At 51.1% G+C, this 25968-nt stretch overlaps 1 protein-coding gene and 1 long non-coding RNA gene across 2 annotated transcripts; one reads left to right on the plus strand and one right to left on the minus strand.

Moving 5' to 3' along the window:
- Nucleotides 1-534: 534 nt before the first annotated feature.
- LOC119104914 (uncharacterized) lies at nucleotides 535-9701 on the minus strand. Its single transcript, XM_037228653.1, has 3 exons — nucleotides 9125-9701; nucleotides 4433-4773; nucleotides 535-3262 (listed from the first exon to the last, which is right to left on the minus strand). The coding sequence occupies exons 1-3, from the start codon at nucleotides 9656-9658 to the stop codon at nucleotides 697-699; spliced, it is 3441 nt and encodes a 1146-aa protein (XP_037084548.1). The 5' UTR covers nucleotides 9659-9701; the 3' UTR covers nucleotides 535-696.
- Nucleotides 9702-20439: 10738 nt separating this feature from the next.
- On the plus strand, nucleotides 20440-25602 carry LOC119104915 (uncharacterized). Its single transcript, XR_005095014.1, has 3 exons — nucleotides 20440-20667; nucleotides 23219-23292; nucleotides 24161-25602. It is a non-coding gene; the product is annotated as an uncharacterized LOC119104915 (long non-coding RNA).
- The last annotated feature ends 366 nt before the right edge of the window (nucleotides 25603-25968 follow it).

The raw sequence follows: 25968 nt of genomic DNA on the forward strand, positions 1-25968 counted from the left end.
TCTACTCTCTAGTATTATCCTCTCTCTCTCTCTCTTATCTCTTCTCTCTCTCTCTCTCTCTCTCTCTCTCTCTCTGTACCTCCAAACCCATGTAGCTATAGACCCGTGCAGTTATAGGCCCATGTGGAACCGCAATCGACGCATGTTTCTACGGCGAGGCTTCAAGCAGAGGTCGTGATCATGCGCAGTGACAGCTACGATGCCAAGGCGACTGCTGACGCCCATTAGTCTTTTAATGATGGGTTGAGCTGCGGTGCTGAACATTTTAACACACAAAGAAACACATCCATATCAATCCAGCTTCCACCGCTGTGTTTTGTTACTGGCTGATGTTTTGCGGCGTGTTTATTTAGATTCTAACCCAAGACTTTTGGTCGCGTAGTCTGTCACGTCAACCCTTCGGCGGGCAGGGACAACATAAGCATGTCGTCGATAGGCCCTCAAAATTACAACTTGTAAAGTCGGCCTTTGTGCTGAAAGTTCTGGATTTCCTTTCCGCTCAGGTGGACAGGCTTCCTTAGATAGACTGGCCGATGATTGTGCCAATATAATTTTATTTGCTACATGATAACACCACGCCACCGCCCACAGCACATGCTAACAGCATCCCGAAATATTTTACCGGCTGGTACGTGACACAGTGACGGCGAGACCCTCCGCCGGAAGAACGTCTTCCCCCCCTGCAGCGCTGCGGACTCAGCCCTTGAACGAGAACTGCTTGGGACTGCCAAGGCGCACCAGGTGCGGCACCAGCTGCGGCACCAGAAGGCTCTTGTACTGGCGCACGATCACCACGACCACCTGGCCGAACCTGTGCAGCAGCGCGCTCCGGCCCAGACTTCCGCCGCTCAGGCGCACCGCCAGCCTGCACAAGTCGAAGGCACGCTGCACATGTGGCGCACCGATGCCACCGAGACTGGCCGAGCGCAGACGGCCGAGGATCCCCTTTGCCTCTGCCTGGGAGAGCGGGCCCAGTTTGCCGGCCGAGATGCCGTTGATTCTCTGAAGCACGGTTGGCAGGCTCACCTGGGTGCCCTGCAGCCCGGCGGACTGGATGACCGCTTGGATGTAGAGTGGCAGGTCCTTCAGCACGAGCCTCGAAGGGCTCAGCTGCCCTTCCAGTGCCTGGTACAGCTGCGGGGCGCTGAAGATCGGGAATGGCGCTACGGAGCTGCCGAAACCAGGCAGCGTCTCCTGCAGGAACTTGTAGAAGGGCTCGCCGAACCGCAGCTGCTGACGTATGACAGTGCGCCCGTACAAGATGATGACGAAGCTGAAGAACTCGTTTTGGGTGGCCGGCGTCGGCAGCGGCAGGTTCAGATAGTGCAGGTGCAGCATTAGCTCCACCAGGCCCGATTGGATGCCGTTGCCCGTAATGGTGACCTCCGCCAAGCTGGCATCGATCTTCTTCCGCAGTTCCTCGATGTCCACGCCCTGGATAGCCAGAGACTTGGGCAGCCCACTCAAGTACGAGGTCAGCTCCCCCAGGAGGTTGCCCTGCGTGATCGACACGGACGCCGCTCGTCGGATCTCCACCACGTGCACCAGGATCGCCTGCACGTTGTCGATGGAGACGAAGGGGAAGTAGCGACGCAGCAGCGTGATCAGTCGGTTGACGTCGACCAGCGGCAGCGTGAGGTCGTCGATGATGGGGATCGGAGCCGGTGTGTACGGCACGGGGCGCTGGTCCTGCCCCACCACCGGCACCGGCAGCGGCGGCAGCGGCGCCTTCTGCACGGCAAACAGCGAGCGGAAGAAGTCGCTGGTCGGGATGTTGTTCACGTTATTGATGCGCAGGAACGAGACGATGGCGCGGCGCAGGATGCCACGCAGGTCCGCCCGCTTGATCCGCGGGTCCAAGCGCTTGTTGAGGCCAAGTCCGACCAGCGCCAGCGCATTGACATCGGTCAGCTGCTGGTCGCCGACGATGATGCCCGAGCGACGGAGGTCGCCCTGCAGCAGCCGCCGCTCGTTTCTCGGCAGGACGAATACGTCGCGGGGGTAGCGCTGCTCCAGGCCCGCGAGCAGCCGCCTCGTGCCGGTGGCGAAGGCGTCGGCTCCAGGCGCCTGGACGAGCCTTCCAGAGTCGATGAAGCGGATAATGGCACGCTGTGCACGGGGGCTTATCTGCAGCCCGTGCAGCCCCGAGAAGATCTTGTCCAGCTGGCTACCGATAACGGGCACCGAGTTGCCGACCAGCACCACCTGCTGCAGGATTTCGGTGAGCCGCCTGCGCAGATAGCGCACGAAATCGATGTCGAACGGCTGCGACCTCACCTGCGGCACCGTGTTGACGAACTGGCCGACCGCGGCTGAGAAGACGCCCGGTAGCGCGGGCGCGGGTATGATGTGGCCGAGTGCGCGTGACGTCACGAAGAACTGCTGCAGTCCGCCCAGCAGCTGCGGCTTCGTCAGCTGCAGACTGGAGCTGAGGCTGCTCAGCCTGCTGAGCAGGGCCCCCAGGTTGTCGGGCGCCGAGAAGCTGGGCAGGCCCCTGAAGAAGCGACTGAAGCCGGCGGCCGCAGCGCTACCGCTGCCGCTCACTACGCCCGCCTCGATGAGTACTCGCAGGATCGGCTCTTGCAGCGAGCGTCCCGAAAGTGCACTGAAGCGACCGCTCAGCACCTGAGACACCTGCCGGAACTCATCACCCGACAGCGCAACGCCGCCGTAGGAGAACGGATCGTACCTCGGCAGAGGACCGTTGCGGATCGGCGGCCGCAGCTGTACGGTGTTGGTGACAAACGGCTTGTTCCCCTCCCCGCGCTCCAGCCTCTTGCTGATGTCGAAGCTGCTGCCCTGCAGGCCGCTCTCGCGCTCTATGATAGTCTTGCGGCCCTCGGTGTATATGTTCTGCAGCGGCTCCGGTACCAGCACGTTGTCGACCACGACGGTCGGGTCGAAGATTCTCAGCGAGAACCCTGCGGACCCGCGCGGGACTTGGGACACCGCCACACGGAGAACGTACAGGAAGTAGTTCTCCGTCGTGTATTCCGGTATCACGAGGAACGCCTGCTGTGTGAGTCTGATGAACAGCTGGTGCGTCGCGACCAGATCCAGCGGCTGCACGCCCTGCGACGCCAATCCGATGATGAAGAGCGAGTACGCCTCGCGCACCTGCTGGACGCTTATCCTGATGCGCGCCGGCAGATGCAGCTGGAACCGGCGCACCGCCGCGTCGTCGACGGTGCGCAGGCTGGGCGCAATCGGAGGAATGGCGACGATGGAGAGCAGGTCCTGTGGCCTCGCCCGTCCGCTGGCGCTGTCGATGAAGGTCAGGTCAGAGGTGGCGAGCCGGGTCGGAGGACACTCCGCGAGGGGCAGCTCAGTCGCTGCTGACGGCACGAGCAGCGTGCATGCTGTCAAAATCTGGCACCGCTGCCCCAAGTCAAAGGTCAGCGCCGATCGAATGGCCATGTTAGTTCAGAATTTGGGACAGAGGCTCCAAGGCTGGCACTCAGAGCTTGAGAGCCCAGAGCCGCTCAGAAGCGCGACTCTGAAGCAGAGAAATAACGTCTAACGAGAAACATAAAAAAGTATATAAAATGCATAAAATATAAAAATATAGAAATATAAAAGTATGATATATATATACATATATGTTATAAAAATATAACAAATAACGAGAAATTCGTCTTCGGTTGCCATGGTTATACCGTCCCTCCCTTTCCCCTCTACCTCTGTGGTCTGTCAGATCCTGGCCTTAAGGTCACACCACGGTCATGGGTCACGCCACGGCCAAAGGTCGATGTGCATAGTTCACGAACAAAGGACAACGGCGCTTGCCGCGTCCGGGAGCGCTCCATTTTCGTGGGCGAGCGTAGGGAGAGGGGTGGGGGTGGGGAAGGGGCGAAGACCTGCATGTCACGGCTCAAATGTCAGGACCAGGATAAACGTCTGGCTCCATTTTGGGGCAAATGCGAAAGGCGAAAAGGGAAAGAACTTCTTGCTCTGCTCGACGAAGGCGGGCAGAATTGTCGAGAAATCGTAAAATATCGGCTCGTCAAGACATCACTTATGCCTGGCTGTAAGTCTGCATTCATTTGCAGTGTGGATGGTGATGTCGCTTGCTGGCCCGGAAGCAGTCAGCGTATGCGTGCTAAAACCCGGGAGACTCGTCATCAATGCATGAATTTCTTCTTCATACATGCGGCGTCGTATTCGAAGACAGTGTTCATATTGAGCTTCATGTAACATACCGTATGCTAATGAGCCTGGCAAGACGACGCCCTGGCCCGTGGCAGAATAGTATTGTACTTATAAGGATGGATCTATGCATAGCAGGATAGCGAAAGACGAGCATCAATTCCAGCACCCACCACACAGCAGTGAAGGAGTTGACAATCTCGTTCCCACACGAGGGAGCATGCCACGATTTAAGACTTTATCGTTGCTGTCAGAGCTGCAAAAAGCAGTTCCGCGGAGAACTCACCTGTTCGACAGCTGGAGCAGGTTGAGCACCGAGCGTAAGGTGGCGCTTGACGTGCCAGGGAACAGCCCCGTCATCCTCTCAATCACGGACTGGATCGTGACCTCGAAGCCGGCGCCGCGGGAGGAGAGCGTGTTGAAGCTGTCGAGGATTCGCTGACGGTTGGACTCGAAAGCGTCGACGGCCTGCTTGAAGCGGGCGTCAAAGATCTTGCTGTCGAGGTTGAAGCGAGACTCCAGTTTGGCGCGGACCGGCCTCAGCGACTCCAGCTCCAGGATCGACGGCAAGTGGTGATCAATGTGATCCAGGGAGGCCACGAGCTGGGCGAGAGGAGTGTAGCTCTCCTGCAACACAGCACGCACGCTGGTGATTGCTGTGCCGCGGTGGCCGCTGCAACGTCAGCAGCCGAAGTGTAGTGGGGTAGAGGGGTGGCGGGGTACAATGGGGTACATGGGTACAACGGGGTGCAATGGGGAACAATGGGATACAGAAACGAATCAGTTGGAGGCTGAGGTTCACGTGGTGTGGATGGCCTGGGTGTAAGTACTATCAGGTTGTGAGACCGCTGCCTTTAATTGAAAATCGCAAAAAGTGAGTCGTCGGTAGTCTAAACGCATGATAACGAAATATTGTGCGGTTGTTGTCTTCGTATGGCATGATATGAGAGTCTTCGAGCTATAAAGAGGACTAGTCTACTGCATACATGAAGTTACCAGTGTAAAGTAAGGAGCTAAAAATAGGACTAATAATGTATAAAGAGGAGCCACTTATCCATTGAAGCAGGCAGTTTATTTAGTAGTGAATGAATCCTGCAGTCGATGCTCATGAAACTTCCAGCCAAGCGCTAATGCAGTGAAACAAAGAAAAGCGATGGCTTTGAACGGAAAATAACAGCAAGATATCTTGTCCAGGTCGTAAAGTGGCTTCAAAGAGTCGTGTGACGTCACGGTGATTTTTCTACCAATCGCAGGCCTTGGAGCCGTCAAGTGGCCTGGGAGCATATGTTGTGGAACCAGAAGCATCAGTGGATATCACACAGTGGTTCCAAAATCTTACGGTCAATCTCAACGAGGCGTCCTGCATTTGGAAACCTGCAAGGCTCCAGTGACAAAACTTTGGCACACTATGCTAATTACGGCAGCGCCTAACCTTGGTCTTGGTCCAACTCACGGAGGAGAATGGTGATAAAAGTTTGTATTGCAGGCCTGACGAAGTGAGCGTCTTTCCCTAGCATCATGTTAACTTATGTTTTACTTAAAGCTAGTTTGTATGCTGCAAGACCTACACATCGCGCTATCCAGCTTTTTCATCTAAAGATGGTTTTTGCCGGAGTCCATTTAGATGGCAACCAAAGTTTCCGCAAGTAAGTGTGAAAGGAGCTCAACTTACTACTCTGGTGGCATTTGCTAGCTGGTAACGTAATTCGCGTTTTGAAATAATGTCTGTCGTTTCTTCGTAATTCAAACGCAATTGCCGTATACGTGAAATTACCAGTATCGAATATCCTTACCTCCTTTCAGCACCCAAGAGTGGTTGAATTGTCAGTGACAGGCAGCTACTGACAGCACGGATTATCACAACTGCTATGTACCGCCATGATAAAAGAACATGTTTAGTGTTACGTGCGTCTAACAGATAATGCCGTACCTTAAATGTCATGACGCTTGGCGGTATTTTAAGTAATCCGAGCTCTTTTAGGGCGGAAATACGCACAAAGTGAAGCAAAAAGTAATTTCGGCATGTTAGGCACGCCTTATACCCTTAAGGAACCAGGGCCAGACAGTGACTTTGACATACCCCTCGCATCTTCTGGAAAGCCCTAGTTTGTCGCTGCTTCTAACAGTAATATCTACCCTCCAAATACGCAGCCTTTTTCATGGTCTATACAAATATTTCTATGAATACCAGCGTCTTTAGAGGCAAGCGATTGCATCCCTCAGATGCAGAAAATAATCGCAGCACCGGTATATCAGTCGCATTTCTATCACGCGCACTATCATGCGTATGTACGCCTACATGTAGAGACACGTAGCGAATTTTGATCTTTGAAAGGTGCACAGGGAAGAATGGGAATGCTAAATGTAGCAAAGCGTTGCAAACCTTTATTTTGAAAAAGGTCCCCTGCCCCTGACGTGCCCGTGGCGGGCTGTATGTGTTCGAGTCGCTTCGGTACTCGCTGTGTACCCTCGGGTTGGGACGATCTGCGGCCGGTGGTACCGGCCGCCAAAGGTCGTGTAAGGTCAGAGAGCAGGGTGGACCGTGTTGAGCATTGCAGCGCGTTGCCCTTCCGCGTTGAACCGAACTTTCGTCGTTGAACTGGAATTTCAAAATCGGATGGTGGAGACGGCTCACTCCACAAGCTCTGCTTGGTGTATGGTCTGATCCCAGAAATCTATCCTATCAAAATGTTGGGAATATATTTACAGCCAAAAATGCCTTCCGGGTGTCGTTTCGAAGAAATATATACTCTCGCCTTGTGTATAAGCAGCCACAAGAACTTGAATGATGAGCTGAATTGAGTGGCATTTCTACGCCTCTCGTGACGTGATTTTGTCATTACTTCGTCATTTTGGCAATTTATTAACGGATGATCCCAAACACATTATTCGAGCAGCAGGGTCCGTTTTTGGTAGACTCGGTAAATGACTTAAGCTAAACATGTGCAGGAAGCCGGTTATTGAACGCTTCGTGGGCCATAAAAGGCCGCACGCTTTTCACGGGCTACGTCCAGGATGGCCCAACGGTCACCCACAGCCAGCTGCTTTTCTTGGAGGCACCCGAATGTAGTTTCATGAACAGAATTACGAGCCTTCACATTTTGAATCGTTAGTGAGAGCCTACAAAAAAACTAAATTTTCTTCACCTCTCGGTTTGCGAGAATCGTCCGGAACACGGCGTGTGAGTAACGCTAGACCCTTTCTGGTATCCGTGTCCACAGGACGCAGCCCAGTGCGTCAGTCCGCACCCCTTTTCTGGTGTCCGTGTCCACAGGATGCGGCCCAGTGCGTCAGTCCGGACTCCGTTTCTGGTATTCGTGTCCACAGGACGCGGCCCAGTGCGTCAGTTCGTACCCCGTTTTATGACGCAGCCGCTGACTGCCGTCGAAGTGGCGCCTGCCTCAGGCTCGACTCTGCCGAGCCGCCGTTCACAGTTCCCTGACGTTTTGACAGCGCCGTCGGACCCAGAACGCGCAAATTGTGGCGTGTGGCATTGCGATCACTACCCAGGCTGTACTACCATCGTTTCTGGGGGGTGGAGCTCGACTGAATCGCACAGCTCCAAGGTTGTGTGCTTGCTATTGGCTGCGTTTTTATTTTTCCCCCAGGCTAGTTCCGTGCAAGTTAGTCAAAAAGTTGTAAAACGTGCCATTACATTCTATTTCATAACCTTTTTGTGCGTTAAATTTTATTGTCGAGTAGATCTGACAGTTCAGAGTGGTTAGATATCCAGCAAGACCTGCGCTCGTGACTTTTGAAACGATGCTCGAGGTCAAGTTGAAATCAGGTCGAGTTTTGGACATAATATGAAATCGGCAATGACAACCACTACGTTATAAATGAAAATGACGGCGACAAGGTAAGGTGCTGTTACGGTTATTCCAGGTAAAGGTCAAGATTCGTCACATTTTTTAAACCGCTAAAATAAATTAGTGGTTTTAATGTCAAGGTCATGGCAAGTTTTGTAGTGACCCTGAACAATCTTTCATTTCGCCAGGAAAGGCCACGCGATGCATATGTACATACATGTGCATGAATGACTGAGCCTCCCCCACCCCCATTATTCCGGAGATACGACAAAGTACGTAAGAAAACTGCAAAACGTACCCAAATTTTGACCTAGCAAGTCGACTGCTAGGTGATCAGATCACGGCGCGTTGCAATGCACTCCGATTTTTTAGAGGCATCTCTCGTGGTCACTCACGTGAATAGGAATAATTTAATTGATGAGCTTTTGCATTTGAACTGCAAGCTACAGGTTTTCACAAAATAGGTCACAGACCTTTGCCTTCGCTTTTAAGCTTTGCACAGTAAACATGCGGAAATCACCGCTCAGAAGCGCATTTCTCGTTTTGAATGTACCCTCCCTGACCGTTGGTTCTAAAGGTGAGGAATTGACATAGCATGAACTTAATTGATACTCATGATGTGTTTTCTAAGGCTATCAGAGTGTAAGGTCATAACAGCTCAAACCTGGACAAACACGTCATTACGTGCAAGTCAATGATATCAGGAACAAAGGACCTGGAATATGACACTTGTAGCATGAGCGTAATTTAGATCAAGGTCATGCTGATCACGTTCTCACGCACTCATTGTTCGTGAGAACGTGATCATTGATTCCATGTTTTCTAACGTATAGGTAGTCCGGGCGCTTTACACAAGACAAGGCGTTACAGTTTGGCTTCTAGCACGGGCACGATTAAGCTGGTAAAGGAAAAAGTGCAGTGGAAAGTGCGAAGGCGACGCAATGGCGATGCAATGACGATATACAGTGTCACACTGGGAGGGTCGCTTAAGGGGGCGGCAAGGCTCATCTGCTGCGAGGTCATCACTGTTGCTCTAACCTTGACACGGTATTCTCCTAATCCACTTTGACTAGCCCATCCAGCCCTTTCCTTTCACTTCCTCCCGCCCCGTACATCTATAAACTTCTCAGACCGCGTCGGGCCTTCCCGATCGCGCCCGACAGACCCACCTGGAAAGCCGGCGACTGCAGGAAGCCGGACAGTCCGTTGCTGAGCACCTGCTGAAGCTGGCCGGCCCCAAGGTCGACGCCCCGCTGGTGCAGCACCACCGCCGCCGCCGGCACCAGCGACGGCAAGTCGATGTTGGCCCTGTTCGTGGTCAACTCAGCGACGCCGCTCCGCAGGTGCTGCACGACCGTGCCCACGAGCTTCTCGTCGGGCAGGACTTGGTCAGAGAGCTCGTTGAACCCCTGGGACACCACGCGCAGGACGCCAGCGCGGTTGTTCGGCACTACGTCCGGGAAGTTGTTGAGGATGCTGAAGCGGAACACCGCCTGCAGGGCCGCGTCCGTGAGCACGTTGCTGTGCGTCACCCCGCGTCCGGAGACGTAGTTCCGCAGCTGTCCCAGCTCGCCCTCGTCCAGCGCGCGCGCCACGGGGTTGCGCAGGCAGCCGCAGCCGTTGCGGGAGAACATGATGTGGCCATGGGCGACGGAGGCCAGCAGAGCAGCCAGCAGTAGGACTGGCAGGATGAGGCGCGGCATGGTCGGGCCAGAAGGGGTGGCGCGGCGACTGCGGCGGACCTCCGTGGCGGCGCCGCCTTTATGCCCCGCGGCGGTCGGCGTGGGCGCGCCGATGACGGCTGACATCCTGATAGGTCGCACGGTCACGTGATGGGGGAAGTGGGGAGGAGGGGCCTGACATGTGGGTTCATGGCGTCGCACGGCAAGGTGGCGCGATGGGTTCTGAATGGCGTATGCAGTAAGGCGAAAAAGGCGTGACGGAGGGATGAGTCGTCACAAGGGGGGGGGGGGCAGGGGATAATGTTGCGGTTAACGCGTCTGCGTTGACCATTGCGCGCCTGGGAAACCAGAGGTACTGGGTTCGATTCCCCGCAGTGCGCTTCGTTTTTGCCAGCGTAGGAGGCAGGCGACGCAACATAGTCTCAGCTGCTGAGTGCGTCTTAAAGGGGGCGCTCCACATTGGTATGGCATTTTCAACTGAAATGGGCAGCTTGAAAATATTTCGGTACAATGTACGGTTCTGCCCTTTTTAAGACCTAAACCCCTCCAGTTTTTTAGTCACACGACCGCGAAGATGTGCATACTATTTTGGGAGAATGTTTGAAGATCGCACAGGCATATATGACGCCTTAATAACGTCATTCAATTTCCTGCCACTCCATTGGCCATGCGGCGATCAAGGCCAGTAAAAATACAATTGTCAATTCGTTCATATCTGCCGTTCGTGAGTACAATTTCCAGATGTCATGGCCGTCAAGAAGCTCAAATCCAGAGTGCGATGACATAATCAAGCAATGGCGCATTGGGAGCCATTTTTGTAAATAGAGAAAGTGTGTTGTCTAATGCGGTTTTTTCCACTTAAAATCACGCCAACAGACAGACGTGAGCTTGTTTCGCCACACCTCACGCTTGTTTTAATATATTCAGATGTGGAATGTTCCTTTCAAATCCCCAATGACGACGGGTCGTCTCAAGGCAGTGTTTGAGAGAGCAAATTAGACTATAGTGGCCAGTTGGCATCGCGTAAGAGGACTTCACGTTCTGACTGACCATGGGTATTCAGACCCATGAATATTGATACAGAAAGGGTAACGAGAAGGGTTTATGAAAATCCAAGCCGTTGCGTGATGGGGTGCTGCTGATTATGAAAAAGCGCCAGTTGGGTACGGGCACAACCCCATTGGACGTGGGTGCATTTGGTAAAGAGATTCTTAACCGAAGGCCCCTACACCACGTGTCGCTATGGAAACGATTGCTACATCGATGGGACACCCTTACGGAAACCCCACGATTATAACGCAGGCTGCAAATGCCGAAGGAATTTGCAGCCTGCGTTATAACTCCATAGCTCCAACTCATGACTATATCACAGGTAGGAAATCTCATCTGGCACACATGTGCTCAAACTAATGTAACTTTAGGACACCCAGCTCTTCGCAACCACATACTACCTGCTTGTATCGCGTGATGTACATGGCCTGTATCCGTTGTTTGACCGTTTTATGTTAACGGCCTGCACCATTCTTTTGAAAGGAGCGTCCATCTCAACATGCCGCTCACGTGGGTATTGTGTTTGTGGCTCCTGGAGCCTGACACTTTACGTCGGAGTTAACTCTACAATTATGTTTGCCTTCCGTTGGGATTTTTTCACCCAATGCGGCCGTAGCTGACTTCATCGGAATTATGTCTTAGCAATGGATTTCACGCAAAACCTGGCACACGATGCTACAAAATTCATATGGGTATATGCAGGCTTTTGAGAGCACCTTCAGAAAACAAACAAGTATGACTTTAATTACTGCAAGCACAGTCGTCATCCAGTTGGTAATGGACCGCATGTCACATGCCTACCTAATGTGAAGAATTGAAATAATCAAGTGCAATTTTTAACTTCCTAATTTTAAATTATGATGCCGGTGGCAGAAAGGTAATGGCGCGTTTAAAACAAAACAAACCTATGCATTTCTTCGGAAACAGCTTTTCGGCGCATTGTGTGCTTGGCAGAACTCAAAGAAAACTTCTTGATCAAAAAGATGAGGGGCTTCGCCTCACCAAGATCATACTTTAACGCCATGCACATTTCTTAATCGATGGCGGCACGGTTCCGCAGTTTCGGGTTTTTTATTTATCGTTCATCCAAAAAAACGCCAGTTAGTTACTTGCTCGGTGCCATGCTCTGGCGGCACGCGGGCACCAGTGATATTGGTTCCTTGTCACCACGTGACCGGCTTCTGACCCCGCCGAACCCCTTCAGCGATGTGGTTGGCAGCAGGCCAATCGACGACCTGTGTGACCTCTATGACGCGCCCGTATGAAGAGTCACCCGGGGCGAAAACTGAGAGCTCAACCAGCGTCTCCAGCTGGCTCAACGACGCGACGCCCGTTTACCAAGCACTTTCTCGCTGCTCGCTCGTGAGTCGGACCACTCGGACCGGGTTGTCAACTCAGAGTCAGCCGAACAACTCTCTGGGATGTGCTAGCGGATACTGTGCCAACCGGTTAGCGGGCACCTTCTTAAGCATGGTTTAACTTGCCCGCATATTGTGGGATCCCAGGCCACGCAATACGATGGCAAATTGGTTGCAAATAATTTTGACTGTAAATGATCTTGATTGATTGCAAATGACCCCGATTGGTTGTGAATGATCTTGATTGGTCGTAAGATATCTTGATTGGCTGCAAATGCATTATTGGTTGCAAATGATTGGCAGATTAGTGGTAACTGCGACTCAAAGTACAGGTCAGGCGCTTAGACCAACTCCCCGTTCGTTGTAAGGTAGAGATACATTCAATGGTCTCTTAAAGACCCTCTTGCCAGGAGCGTTTATCAGAGCCGTTTCTTTCCGGGCGCATTACTGACTGTCTTTCACTACTTGCATCCCGGAACGGCGGTCGAAAAAAGAGGTACTGTTTTCTAAGAAAACACTGGTCAAAAGTAAAGTCCTTGGTCCAAGGATGGACCAGCTTTCCGTTGAGAAAGTGTAAAAAATCAGCTGGTCTAAAAGTTTTCAACTTCCATATCGAAAAGGTACTGTTCGCTACCAATAACCCCAGTCATTGCTCGCGGAATAAATGAAGAAAAGAAAACGATCGTGGGTAAGTGGTGTTTCTCTGCATTAAATAAGTTGCGACGCATGCACTTTAAGTATGCGATACGACAGGATAACACCGGCTGTTCAGAATAATCCAGAAATGCCTGCCCTCGTCCGTCCAATTCTCAAATTGGACTTCAGAAGATGTTGGAGTTCCAAAAAAGTGCAACATTCGCCTGGTCAGCATGTCAGCCCAACTGTGTGGAATTTTCATCGACGATGTCTGACACCTTTGCGAGAGAGCATCCTGAAAGACTGTCGCGTAAAAAGCGCAAAAAAACATGCAAAAAGTGCACGCAAATTATCAAGAAAATAATCCTTACCCAGTGACTGGCAAGCATCATACCACAAAATTGGGGCAACGGTAACGCCCGTATTTGCTGGGTGCAAACGCCCTGACATTTACTGCGTGTTTACACCCTAACGGTGATGCCCTGACGTTCATGAGTACCACCATGCGTCACGGAAATGCGTCATATCAGAGGGCTCGGTGTACTCGCATTTAGATAGGTGAACCAACCGATGGATGCGCAAATTGGTGTCCAGTTTAAACAAACATGCCAAACGATGCCAGTCTTCGGATTCAAATCCAATGGATTACAGCAATGACATTTTGAATATATATGTATATATATATATATATATATATATATATATATATATATATATACATCCATATGTTGATGAGGCTACCATCCATGAATCTCGAACGCCTCCCGAATCAATATATATATATATATATATATATATATATATATATATATATATATATATATATATCGTCTAAAACAACGTAGCACCGTGTCTTTCAAACTCCCCACACAGAACCTCAGCATCCCTCTCAAGACAGGAGCTGTTTTCACCGTCACCGGAAGGGTGGACCCTAACCAACGCGCTGTTCTCGAAAACGAAATATGTTAGAGGCTATATTCATAAAGATAACACTTCCAATACGTTCAAGCTGCAAAAAAAGCTGGGGCGAGAAATCTTAATATCATTTATGTGCATAATGTAAGCACCCGGTACGCAGCCAAGGGGGAGATAATGTGTCTTGCCGCTACCCCTGAGACAAGGGGCTTACACAATATACCGGACCACTTAGCAGGAATTCAGCGCAAAATATGGCGCATTCAGACTGCGCCACTGCAGCAGTCTGATGACCAGGGTGTCAGCCACCGCAGAAGTCTGATGGCGGGGGTGTCAGCTACTGCAACAGTCTGATGGCGAGGGTGTCAGCTACCGCAGCATTCTGATGGCGAGAGTGTCAGCTACTGCAGCAGCCTGATGGCGAGGGTGAATGCGCCGGCTCGACATCAGAGCCATCGTAGAGCCAGGTCGTCATTAGAGCCATCCATCGGCCACCGGGGAACCAGCAGCCCGGGCCGTTTTCGACGTCCTGCGACTAACCAAAGCAGGAAAAGCCGCATACATGCTGCAACTTAGTAGTCTCTTGATAAGCCAGGTGATTGAAAGTTCACCACATCCTAGATCAAACCCGACCCCAATTGATCACCTCGTTACAAATCAGCTTCTCTTTACCACAGACTGTCTAATGATCGCGACTAGCATTATAACCTAAAGGTCATAACCTGATTGCTGCACTTGTCATTGGCATGAAGAACGGCCGCTATCCGCTGTTCTTTTCTCATTATCGCCTTGTCTTGCATCCTCGCGGCTCCTCGTTTGTCCGGGACAACCCTTATCCAGGCTAACCTGACCTCGTATGACCTCAGATGAAGAATCTGTGACGTTTTTTGGTGGAATTGGCTCTGGTGGTGACTGGCCTAGCTAGTTGATACTATGAGATGAAATGAGTCAAAAGCAAGACAGGGAACGGTGAATTAACGATTTAAGATGCAAGATTGCCCTGTGGGGCCTTTCAATGTCATTGTAATTCACTGACGCGATCTAACAATGCAATTTTTCTCCGGGACGTATACAATTAGCAATGGGCATGTGGTGGGCTCACCTGTCAGGGTTTGGAAGAGATTTCCAAAATCTTGAGGGAAGTCCAAAACCCCAGCTTGTTGCGTGCTCGTTGTTCACGATGCTGACTAAAACCCATATACTTCTCTACTTCTGGAATTCCCATGAAAATCGGTCGTATCGCGCAGCAGACTGTAAACAGGGAATCCGGGTTTTAAATTTACATAGCCAGTTTCTCCGCTAGCTAGCCAGATGATGACTTTTTGTTGGCTTATATGTTGTGAGCTTATATTGCAGACAAGATGCTTTAACACGTTTGTTTAATGCCAAGACGTTCGAAGGCTTCCTGCTAACTGCAACATGCCGCTGCTCTCGCCCGGTTTGTACGCAAAGCAGAGACCTGCAACATGCATTTTTGGCGCGCTATCTAAGTATGTACATGCAATGCCGGCTTACGATACGTTAAATCGAGAGCTATTACAATATCTGTCCTATGTTGCAGCATACTACTGATGTTCACACAAGGACAAATATACAACAATAACAACAGCCCACTCAACCTTTATTTTACTATTCCGTCTCTCCGAGGTCAACTTCAATCTCTTGCTGGTGTTCTGATCACGAGTGGCGATGCCACTCTCCTTACTCTCCCTCTTGGTGTGCACCTCACTGTTCGCGTCGTTGCGCTGTAGTGCAACTGAAATGCGTTAAACAAGGAGCAAGCAATCTCCTTGACCACTCTGTCCAAGAAGCTGTGACTCAGCCGGCTGCGTTCCTACCCAAGGGCTGCCACGATCTTCCATAATGCTTTCTTGGGCTTGGTGCAGTCACAAGACGTACTTGGCGCTCTTATCCCTGATCTGCTACCTTACGTCCTGGCATATGCCAATAGGAGAGAACGACGGCCATAGAAATCATGAAGTGCAACATCTGAAATGCTTCCTTGAGCTTGATGCAGGCACACCAGACGTGCCTGGCGCCCTTGTCCTTGACCTGTCACCTTATGTTTCGGCATATATCCTTAGGAAAGAGTGACGGCCACGTGCGAGGGACGGGCGGGATTCACAAGGTTCAGCAAGTCCGTGAAGGAAGTCAGGACGTCATTCAGGTCATGGCTAGGTCCCCGCACGCCCCTCCCTTGGCCAGATGCCTGATAGCTTGCTCCGTCCCTTCTGCTAGGTGGCTGAAAGCCTGCTGCGTCCCTTCCGGCTAGGTGTCTGATGACCGACTCCGTCCCTTCTGGCCAGGTGCCCCATAGTCTGCTCTGCCCCTTCAGTTAGGTCCCCGCGTTCGGCGTGGGAGGCAACCTCCAGCAGACCCTTCAGCACTTTGGAGTCGTCCGGCTGTTACAACCTGCGCGCCTTGTCCACCTTTCCGCGTGAACGTTCCTCTGTAGCCACCTTTCCGCGTGAAGGTTCCTCTTTAGCCACCTTTCTGCGTTAATAGTCCCCTGTAGCCACCCTTCTGCATGAATGTTCCTCTGCAGCCACCTTTCTGTGTGAATAGTCCCCTGTAGCTACCCTTCTGCATGAATGTTCCTCTTTAGCCACCTTTCCGCGTGAATAGTCCCCTGTAGCTACCCTTCTGCATGACTGTTCCTCTTTAGCCACCTTTCTGCGTGAATAGTCCCCTGTAGCTACCCTTCTGCATGAATGTTCCTCTTTAGCCACCTTTCTGCGTGAATAGTCCCCTGTAGCTACCCTTCTGCATGAATGTTCCTCTTTAGCCACCCTTCTGCGTGAATAGTCCCCTGTAGCTACCCTTCTGCATGAATGTTCCTCTGCAGCCACCTTCCTGCGTGAATAGTCCCCTGTAGCTACCCTTCTGCATGAATGTTCCTCTGCAGCCACCTTCCTGCGTGAATAGTCCCCTGTAGCTACCCTTCTGCATGACTGTTCCTCTGCAGCCACCTTCCTGCGTGAATAGTCCCCTGTAGCTACCCTTCTGCATGAATGTTCCTCTGCAGCCACCTTCCTGCGTGAATAGTCCCCTGCAGCTACCCTTCTGCATGAATGTTCCTCTGCAGCCACCTTTCTGCGTGAATAGTCCCCTGTAGCTACCCTTCTGCATGAATGTTCCTCTGCAGCCACCTTTCTGCGTGAATAGTCCCCTGTAGCTACCCTTCTGCATGAATGTTCCTCTTTAGCCACCTTTCTGCGTGAATAGTCCCCTGTAGCTACCCTTCTGCATGAATGTTCCTCTTTAGCCACCTTCCTGCGTGAATAGTCCCCTGTAGCTACCCTTCTGCATGAATGTTCCTCTTTAGCCACCTTCCTGCGTGAATAGTCCCCTGTAGCTACCCTTCTGCATGAATGTTCCTCTGCAGCCACCTTCCTGCGTGAATAGTCCCCTGTAGCTACCCTTCTGCATGACTGTTCCTCTGCAGCCACCTTCCTGCGTGAATAGTCCCCTGTAGCTACCCTTCTGCATGACTGTTCCTCTGCAGCCACCTTCCTGCGTGAATAGCCCCCTGTAGCTACCCTTCTGCATGACTGTTCCTCTGCAGCCACCTTTCTGCGTGAATAGTCCCCTGTAGCTACCCTTCTGCATGAATGTTCCTCTGCAGCCACCTTTCTTGGGTGACGCGACCCTTCCCGTCGCTGTAAACGTGTCCGCGCGCGCATAAGTACCTGGCACGTGATACTTCGGTACACACCTCAGCTGCAGGTACTTGATGTTACTGACTTTTTTGATCCTCCTCCCCCGTGAGCGCAGGGGTCAGCCTCTCGAAGGCTGACCCGTGGAACAACGCCAAGAAGCCAGAGCTGTAAAGGTCGCCGCACAGCTCGGTACTGGTCCTGTCCCACAACACTGCCGTGCTCACGAGCACCGGGCTGCAGCGCCTGCTGTTGGGCGGCGTGGGGACTGGTCGCAGCTGCTCTACTGCAAACTGGCTCTTAAAAGAATGACATCACCACCATATGTTTTGCTAAATCAGCCCAGAAGCTCCACGGCAAAGACCGTGGTGGTTTTGGAATGAACGTGAGCCCTGGAAGAACATTTAGCGACTGAGCGTGGCCCCTGCCCGCCAAAACCATTTGGTCGCTTAGAACCTGAACGGGAAAACCAGTAGGTATCCACCAGGTGCGTGAACCTTCTCTGTGAAGCAGAGTGGGAGGGATGCGTTCAGCAAAGTAGCCAGAGCATTCCTCAATCGGGGGATATGCCAAATATTGTTAAACTCCTACGAATTAAGACCAAAGTCTTGTCAAACCGTTAAAAAAGTAGTGCAACCCTGGCTGATGGGGGCAGGGGGGGGGGGGCAGGGGGAGGGGGCACCCCGATGGTTACGTGACTGACATGCATTCTTACATTTTCGAAGGTGAGTATAGGATCACGGCCAACATAGTTCACGGTGGTTTAGGTTCATTGAACCCAGCATTAGTATGTGTGTGTTCTCCGCATACGTCCTCACTGGCTGTGTGCTCCTTGCCCTACGACATTTTTCGGAGAGTGTGCATGTCCGGTTGGTTTCATCACATCGTTTTTCTTTTTTAGTGTGTATAATGCTTAGTTTATGTGTCTTTTACTTACTCCTAATGGCGTCGAAGGCGGAGGGAACAACGGAGCGCTTCAGGCCATTGCACAGGCGCTCAGCCCTCCTGAAGGCGCTGTCCTGGCCGCAGAAGTGCTCTGGCCGGAGCTGGAGCTCATACACCCCAAAGTTGTCCGGTTCCAGCAGGTGTTCCTGCGCCTCACGGCGGCAATTCCCTGTCTCAATCTTCCCAAGACAGCAGTCCACCTATTCACGATTTGTCGGCCTTGGGGAAGGCACGCACCGAGCAGAAGAAGGGATACAACCTCGCGGCCGCGATGGCTTCCGTTTCAGCCCTGGCCAGCGTGTAGTCAGACCGGCAGGTCATGGCAGTGCACTTCACCATGGTGCCCCATCCCCTCAAGGCCTTGGCCTCGTATGCTGACTTGTTCGAGGGCACTTGCGGTCAATATCCGTGCGGTCGGTCAACTTCGAACAGAACCGCCCGAAGCGGCCTTGCCGGCAATTTTCAACACATCGCGCTGAGACCAAATGTGGTGGAGAGACCTCGAAATGATAATTTCAGAGAAACTACATTCAAACAACGTAAAAGAAATCCTTTTGGTCTCCGCACGCAAATGACATGTAAATCATCGCCATAGAAGTCGCATCGCACGTTGCCGTACAGTGCCACACGATATGTGCAAGGAAACATCACCACATACTTGCACAAGGGGTAGTTGGTCGCACACTTCCAAATTGCCTACATTGGAGCTGACTCGCAGTATGCGGACGGAGCGCGTACAAATCTCTGAGCACTGCGGCGGCTGACGCCATCGCGCAGAAATGTGGACAGAGACCCTCGCGTTTATCGCTTTTTACTGGAATTGTTTTCATACCCCCCCCCCCCCCTCTTATCGCTTTTTGATGGATTTTTTTCATAAGAAAAGAAACGCTATGTAAAGGGTGTGGAATGTGTGGGCAGGGCACAAAGCAGTGTCACAATAGGTTTTGAAATACATGGTCAGTCACGTTGCTCACACTGTATCCCGTTCTGATGGCATTTGATTGCGTCACGCAGTGCATCATGATTGCATCATGCAACAAGCCCCATCCGCCAGCGGGGTCGCAGAGGCCCCGAATATGTGGGCGGGTCAGGTCTGTTTTGTGTTTGTTGCGGGCTTTCATGCGCCATCAGAGGATCAATGCTAGACGTTCACGGACGTTGACGTGGGGCAAGCCTCTCCCTCGCCCCCTGGTTCGTGCTTTTCAATATCATGTCCGTCAGCCAAGGAGATCGTTTACTTTGTCCACTGGCACACCGACAGCTCTGAACGCTGGCCCAATGTCGCGGTATCGGTCAGCGCACAAGGAGGTAAATTAAATGAAAATATAATAAAAATATAGAATAAAAAACTGTTGCGTGTTTGTCCCGCACGTTCGCAATCACGCACATCCACTCCTGACATCAGGGGCCACCCGTGAAGCCTAGACGGATTGTACCTCTGAGGAAGCTGGAACGCTTGAGGGACTAAGTAATCTACCAACAATACAGTGGCAATCCAGTCACGTGATGGATGCATGCACTGTGAGGAGCGGCAATCAAAGTCAGTTCTGGGAGCAATATTCACATTCCACGTGAAATATATGCACGACATCGGGAATGTTTGTTCTCACTTTCATGGAGCTGCTATTATTTCTGTGAGTCCGGGCATTTTGACAGCGGTGCACGTGCAGCACGTGCAGCACACAGACCAACCGATATGTTTTGCAACAATTGTTTTGTTCAATATGTGGGGAAACGCCTTTCGAAACGACCTAAGACACAAGGATGTTTCCTCGCCGTAGCTATGTTCAAACGGAATTAAAGATATGCACTTCCGAATACAGCTAAAAGGCAAGGCTAAGTCATTAGCCCTATTCCTCGGAGAAAAACCAGGAGAATGGAGATATAGTTGGGAGATATAGAATGGAGATAGCCAATCTATGTCTCCATTCTTCCGGGTTTTGTCCGAGGAATAAGTCCAATACTGCTGTCTCATCTATGTCAATAATTTTCCTCGCTAATGCGCTGAGCAGCTTACGTAAAAGGCAAGGCTAGTTCAAGAACCAGCTTTGGCGGATATTGCGTTGTTCCCCAGACTTACAGCGCAGGCTACAAGCAGTGCATCAGCACTGGTTAACGTGTGGAGGGTGTGGCACAATGCAGTGTCCCCTATCCGGTGGTTGTGAAGCAGCCCATGTCACGAGGATGGCCCTTCGGTTTTCTCAGCGATTTCAAATCTGTTATAATCATTGTTCGTGCGCTTTCCGGTGTTTTCTCAAATTTTAGAGTTAAATATAACGGGCTACTCATTATTGCCGAAATCTGTATAATATTTTGCGCTCTTTTGCTTTTATCAAAATGAAAAGTTCTGCGCCATCCACATCTTCCGCCAGCCCGTCCAGTTCAGAACCCGCCGTGAAGGTGTATTTAGGCACGATCCTCATGCTGGGAGGTCTTCACCACCTTCGAGGACACATAGAGGGCCTTCTGGGTGAGTGACTTCAGTGACTAGCAAGCCCAAACGCAGTAAAATCAGTGAAATAATGGTGAATGCAGGCTTAGGTCCGATCCTCGTGTTGAAAAGCCTCCATGACCTTCAAGGCCGTATCATGGGTTTTCTTAATGATAAACTGACGCTACTGTGCGTTGGCACTTCTGATGCTGAAAAAACGAACCTTCGGCATGTCATGAGGCATTGTTAAAAAGCATGCATTAGTTATGTTAAGAAAAGTCGTCATTTCAAAGCTGTGACGGTGGTCATTCGTGATCGTGCGACGGACCTCACATCAACCATCAATGCAGGCTTCTGACCAAATTTATCTCAATCTCAACGGCCTCTGGGTATTCTGCTCAATTTTGCAATAGCTCAGTAAATCCATTATGTTTTACTGGTGCAGCAAAATCCACAGTCATTTGACAGTTGGGTAAGGACCAAGGAATCATCAACCAAGTCGAAGACCTTGGACACGCAACCAAAGTTCTATCATTTGCTTGTACTACCCGCAATAGTTAAAAATACTACCGGGAGCCCAACATGGCGAACAACGAAAAATCCGGGCCCAAGGAGGGTGGCCGTCCCCCGCCCCCTCCCCCCAGGGCCCCTTTCTTGGTTGCACCTTGCATACCTCCCATGGTTTTTCCTTCTTTCGATGTAACCGGTCGAGGCTGAACTACGTTAAATCACCCATCATTGATGATTGCAGTCCGCCAATTCAGGTTTACTTCTGCAATTTCGTTCATCAAAAGCAGAGTTTTCCCAACGATCTGTTCAAAGCGATCTGCGTAAACAACATACAATCCAAGCTGCCAGGTGTGAAAATGCAAAAATTCTCTGTAATGTTTGGGCACATTAACAGCTTTCGAGTTTGGATGCGAACTTAGTACGACAAAACAAGAAGTGCTTTGGTCAGCGCCGTGGTCACAAAATGCCAGTTGACAGGAAAACCATAACGACATGTTTTGGAAGCTTGAGAGATTTTCAATAGGTGTATTTTGGAGCTTTCATGACAATGGTCTGAGGGCAAAGTGTGAGAAAGCCTTCATCCGATTAATGGAATGTGTAAGGAAATTTACACCCGATTCGTGACCTTTTAATCAGTTTATGTCATAGAATAAAGCACATCACTTTTACTGTCTTAAAAACATCTAGCTCGCAGAGTCATGGGGGGCAGGGGGGGGGGCGGGCGATTCAACCGTCCTTATAAGCGCTTCCAAACTAATGAAGGCATAGCCTGGCAAAAACTCCAGTGGATTGGTCCCAACATAATCTCGCGAATGACACTAATTTTCATGTTGTTAAAACAATAATTCACCTGGTGTGCCAGGTCAAGTCATCGTACCTTGCACGAGAATGATTGAGATATAACGGCCGTCAGTTGGTCCGTACTTGTGAGCATGCGTTGCAGCGTGAGCATATCTGCAACTGGCGACTGTTATATCTGGAAATCGCTGTCATAAACGCCAAATATGAATGCTTCGACAACTGCATGTTTCTTTGCCCTGATCGCCGCACAGCTTATGAAATGGCAGGAGTTGAATGATGTTGTTATGACGCCTTAAATGCCAAAGTGACTTTAAACTAGTCTACCCGGTGTACTTTGCTCAATTTTCGCGGGCGTTTAGTTCAAAACTAGAGGGGCTCAGGTCTAAGGAAAGGCAGGATTTTGAACAGCACCAAAAGACCTTCAAGATGGCTATTTCGGCCCAAAACCCGATATAAATGTGGGACACTCCCTTTAATGTAACGGTGCCGGCCCGCCTCGTGCGTTCCTCGGCATCGTCTGCTGTCGCCTGCCGTCCACGTCGACCGTAGGTCGCCGTACAGTGTTCCTCAAAAACTGCCGAAAACTCCAAAAACTTCGAAACAAGACAAGCTAGGAGCATGAGCCTGGTGTCAAGAACACATGCAGTGAATGCCCTATAAGCTGGGGAGGCACCCTCTAAAACATGCTGGAGAGACATCCTCGAGGAGCCTGGAGGTGTGTGGGGGAGGGTCACATCGATACCCCATGGGAGAGAATATTAACATATAGCACTAATGTAAGTGTACCTACCACGACGAGACATGCAAAACAGGTACCTTTGTCTTGAAAGTGAAGGCATTCAAAAACGACACGTCAGGATTGCACACATTTGCTGTTCACATCTTCCAGCATTATTAAAAGCAATGTGGCTGTCACATGCGGGTGCTTAACGTCCAAGCAAAGCATGGGGATATTTTTCACACACTCAACATGACTGCTGAGTTTGCCTCTTCACGACAGAGACGTTCAGTAACCGCATTTCAAAGTGGGCGTTTTGAGAATTGATATTTGAGCATACAAATATGTGTGGCCAGTTGGAGTCTTATGATAATCCATAAAGCACTTATAAGGCAAGATGGTTCTCTAATTCCTCGTCTGACGAGCAGCACTAAAACAAATTTGAGGCACTCAACAGCTGCGGACTGCAGCAGCGAGACGATTCTTCTGTGGGAGCAATGGCGTTTCAACACCGGATGCGTTCATTTACAGCTCTCGCTTCATTGCAGAACCTGTTCCCAGGTACGCTCTTTGATGCCGGAATCCAAGCTGTGGACGTGACGGAGGTTCCGGACATTCGGAGGCTGTGGATTGAGGTGAATGTTTACTGGATCTATTCACGGATTTGTTCTATCCGCGGGCTAGTAATGAATGCAAGCAATTAATGCAATGCAATGCCGTGAATGTAGTGCAGTCAAACTGGGCTGGGGTCGGACGTTCCCAAATCGCGAGGAATGTGATTGAGCCTCCGCTCTCACACATAGATAAGCACGCCTAGATAAGCATGCACATGCAAATGAATCGGGACGGCTTTTGGGGTCGCATGACATACCCAGAAAGGCACAGTGTGTCGAATGTGCCCATGCTTGTTTCATTTCCGGTGTGGAGCTAGCCTGGATGAATGTTTAACGGATCAGTGCATACGAAACTGTAGAATCTATATGCACGAACCCCGTGAGCATAACTGAATGTGAGATATGAGGACAACTGCTTTTAAGACTAGCTGTTTGACTCTTTCTAGCCCAGCAATACGCAACCGGCCAGAATTTAGAGCACAGCAGAATGAAATGTGCAGTGTCGTACGAACTGAAAGAAACCCGTCCCAGGACACAGGGACAATGTACTAATGAGGACATAGAGGCAATGTGGCACCGCCCAACTTATCCATCTTACCCAGCGCTTTGGCTCAGTCCGGGCGGCAGCGTGGCCTCCAGCCGGAGGCGCTGGCACCGGGGTTGGGTGTGGGGTGGGGTGGGATGGGGTCCAACCATCTGAACATTTAACATAGGCGCTATCATGCTGCAGCCGCGTGGACACTATTACGCCACTGCTCCATTTGCATCATTGCATTGTCCTGCCGCCGAGACGGTAACACCTGATCATTGTTCTGCGCCTGTTTGTGCTCGCCGGCGCCAGTGACAGTGCAACCGGCGACAGCTGCCCACCGTCTGACCTTTGTCGCAGGTATATGACCTTTGTGTATGGACGGCCGACCCCAGTGACCTTTCCTGGGGCGGCGACGGGCACCAGGATCCGCTCTGCGCTGAGGCGACCCGGGCCGTCACCACAGCGATCTGATGCAAGCGCCAGGCGGCAGCGGCGCCTCCAGCCGACGCCGATTGGTCCAGCCGTCACTTGGGGCACCGCTCATTGGTCCAGAAGCCAAGCGGGAGCTGCACATTGGTTCAGCTGCCAAGTGGGCGCCACCTATTGGTCCAGCCGCCAAGCTGGCGCGCACCACCGATCCAGCCGCCACAGGGATACCGCTCATTGGTCAAGACGACGCAAAGACGCTGCCAATTGGTCCAGGGCCGTAGTTCTTCGCGAATGCGGTTATGCGTTGCGCGGCAACTGTGCGGAGCAGTGAAGTGACGTCTGCCGGTGCCGGAGTTCACGCCTAGCGGCGGGCGCCGCCGCCGCTGCCGTCTGTGACGTCACTAAATGTCGAACCGCGCCGCCAAAGGTCGACAGACGTGAGGACGGAGGGAGTGACGGGTGACGGATGCCGGCCGCGGTGAAGTGGGGCGGCGGCGGGCGCCGGGTCGTCCATCGACGCGGCCGTCACCACTAGTCTAGGGCGCTTCTGACACTGCATGACTATTGAGAGGCCGCATAACTGCAGGTCGCGGTGCGGTCTCGTAACTAGTGGGATCTAAACACAAGTTCACTTATCTTTAGTTCGTTCAAGTTCATTTAGTTCCCGTTAGTTGATTTAGTTCCTTCTAGCTCATTTACATTTTTATATTATTTAGCTCCTGTTAGTTGTTTAGGTTCTTCTAGCTCCTTTACGTTCTCTTAGTTATTTAGGTCCGTTTAGTTCGCATCGTTCCTTTTAGTTTATTGGGTTCCTTTTAGTTCCTTCCACCATCTAGTTTCTTTCACCGTTTCGTTCCTACCATCATTTAGTTCCTCCCATCCTTAGCCAACTGAAACAATTTAGCGGCTGAATTACTCCCACAAATGTTAGCATAAATGTGTCATATTCCTGCTGTCCACAGAACCTCCTTAGTACCGCTCACTGGTAGCATCCTTGTCGTTCTTTCGCTCACATTGATGCATGCGCGCCTACAATTATGGAAAAAAGCGGTCGTCTGTTACATTTACTAGCGGCTACAAACACTGTTACAGCATACACGTTCGATGTCAGCGTTGTTATTGCTGTTTAAACATCCCCCTGATGGGGGGGGGGGGAAAGGATATATGATAGGAGGATAGGGGATTGCTGTACCCCCCCCCCACACCCCTCACCCTGGGGTTTTCTGAGGATATCCTTCCGACACGTCGTGTAATCGCTCACTCAAAGTTCTATAGCCTCTGGTGCCTCCAAAGCGTATGTTGCGTGTGTTGTGACACCACCAAGTGTTTTGCATCCCTTGTTTCTGAAAAACACGCTCTTAAAAAATTTTGACGATGATCTCTTGACGGCGCGGTGGCACGCGCAATCAACCAACATGCCGCACACGGGTGGCGGGGAGGACCTTATTGCATTTAATGGTCCCTTCGTCATCAGTATGTGTATGGGTAGTACATGTACAACACACTTTTAAATATGCTCAGAAGTGAATGAGTGACAAGTTTTTTGTAAGCTTCATGCCGCTGCTCTGCGTCGTTTTTTAGGTATTATCACATTATTACAATGATCATATCACATTATCATAATGCCCCAATAGACCGATGTGCTGGCAACGGAGGCATTTTGCCTGCCTTAAACCAATAACATAAAGCTGAACACTTACCAAATCAAATTATTCACCAGGTATCACTGAGGCCAC

Source organism: Pollicipes pollicipes, unplaced genomic scaffold (genome assembly GCF_011947565.3).
Source record: "Pollicipes pollicipes isolate AB1234 unplaced genomic scaffold, Ppol_2.1 Scaffold_6052;HRSCAF=7182_pilon_pilon_pilon, whole genome shotgun sequence".
Lineage (NCBI taxonomy): Eukaryota > Metazoa > Arthropoda > Thecostraca > Pollicipedomorpha > Pollicipedidae > Pollicipes > Pollicipes pollicipes.

Coding starts and splice junctions, on each gene's coding strand:
- LOC119104914 (XM_037228653.1), bottom strand. CDS start 9,658: ATGCCGCGCCTCATCCTGCCAGTCCTACTGCTGGCTGCTCTGCTGGCC. Junction 4,774..9,124: donor TGCAGTCGCCGGCTTTCCAG/GTGGGTCTGTCG, acceptor GCTGTGTTGCAG/GAGAGCTACACTCCTCTCGC. Junction 3,263..4,432: donor CTGCTCCAGCTGTCGAACAG/GTGAGTTCTCCG, acceptor CTTCATCGACAG/CGCCAGCGGACGGGCGAGGC.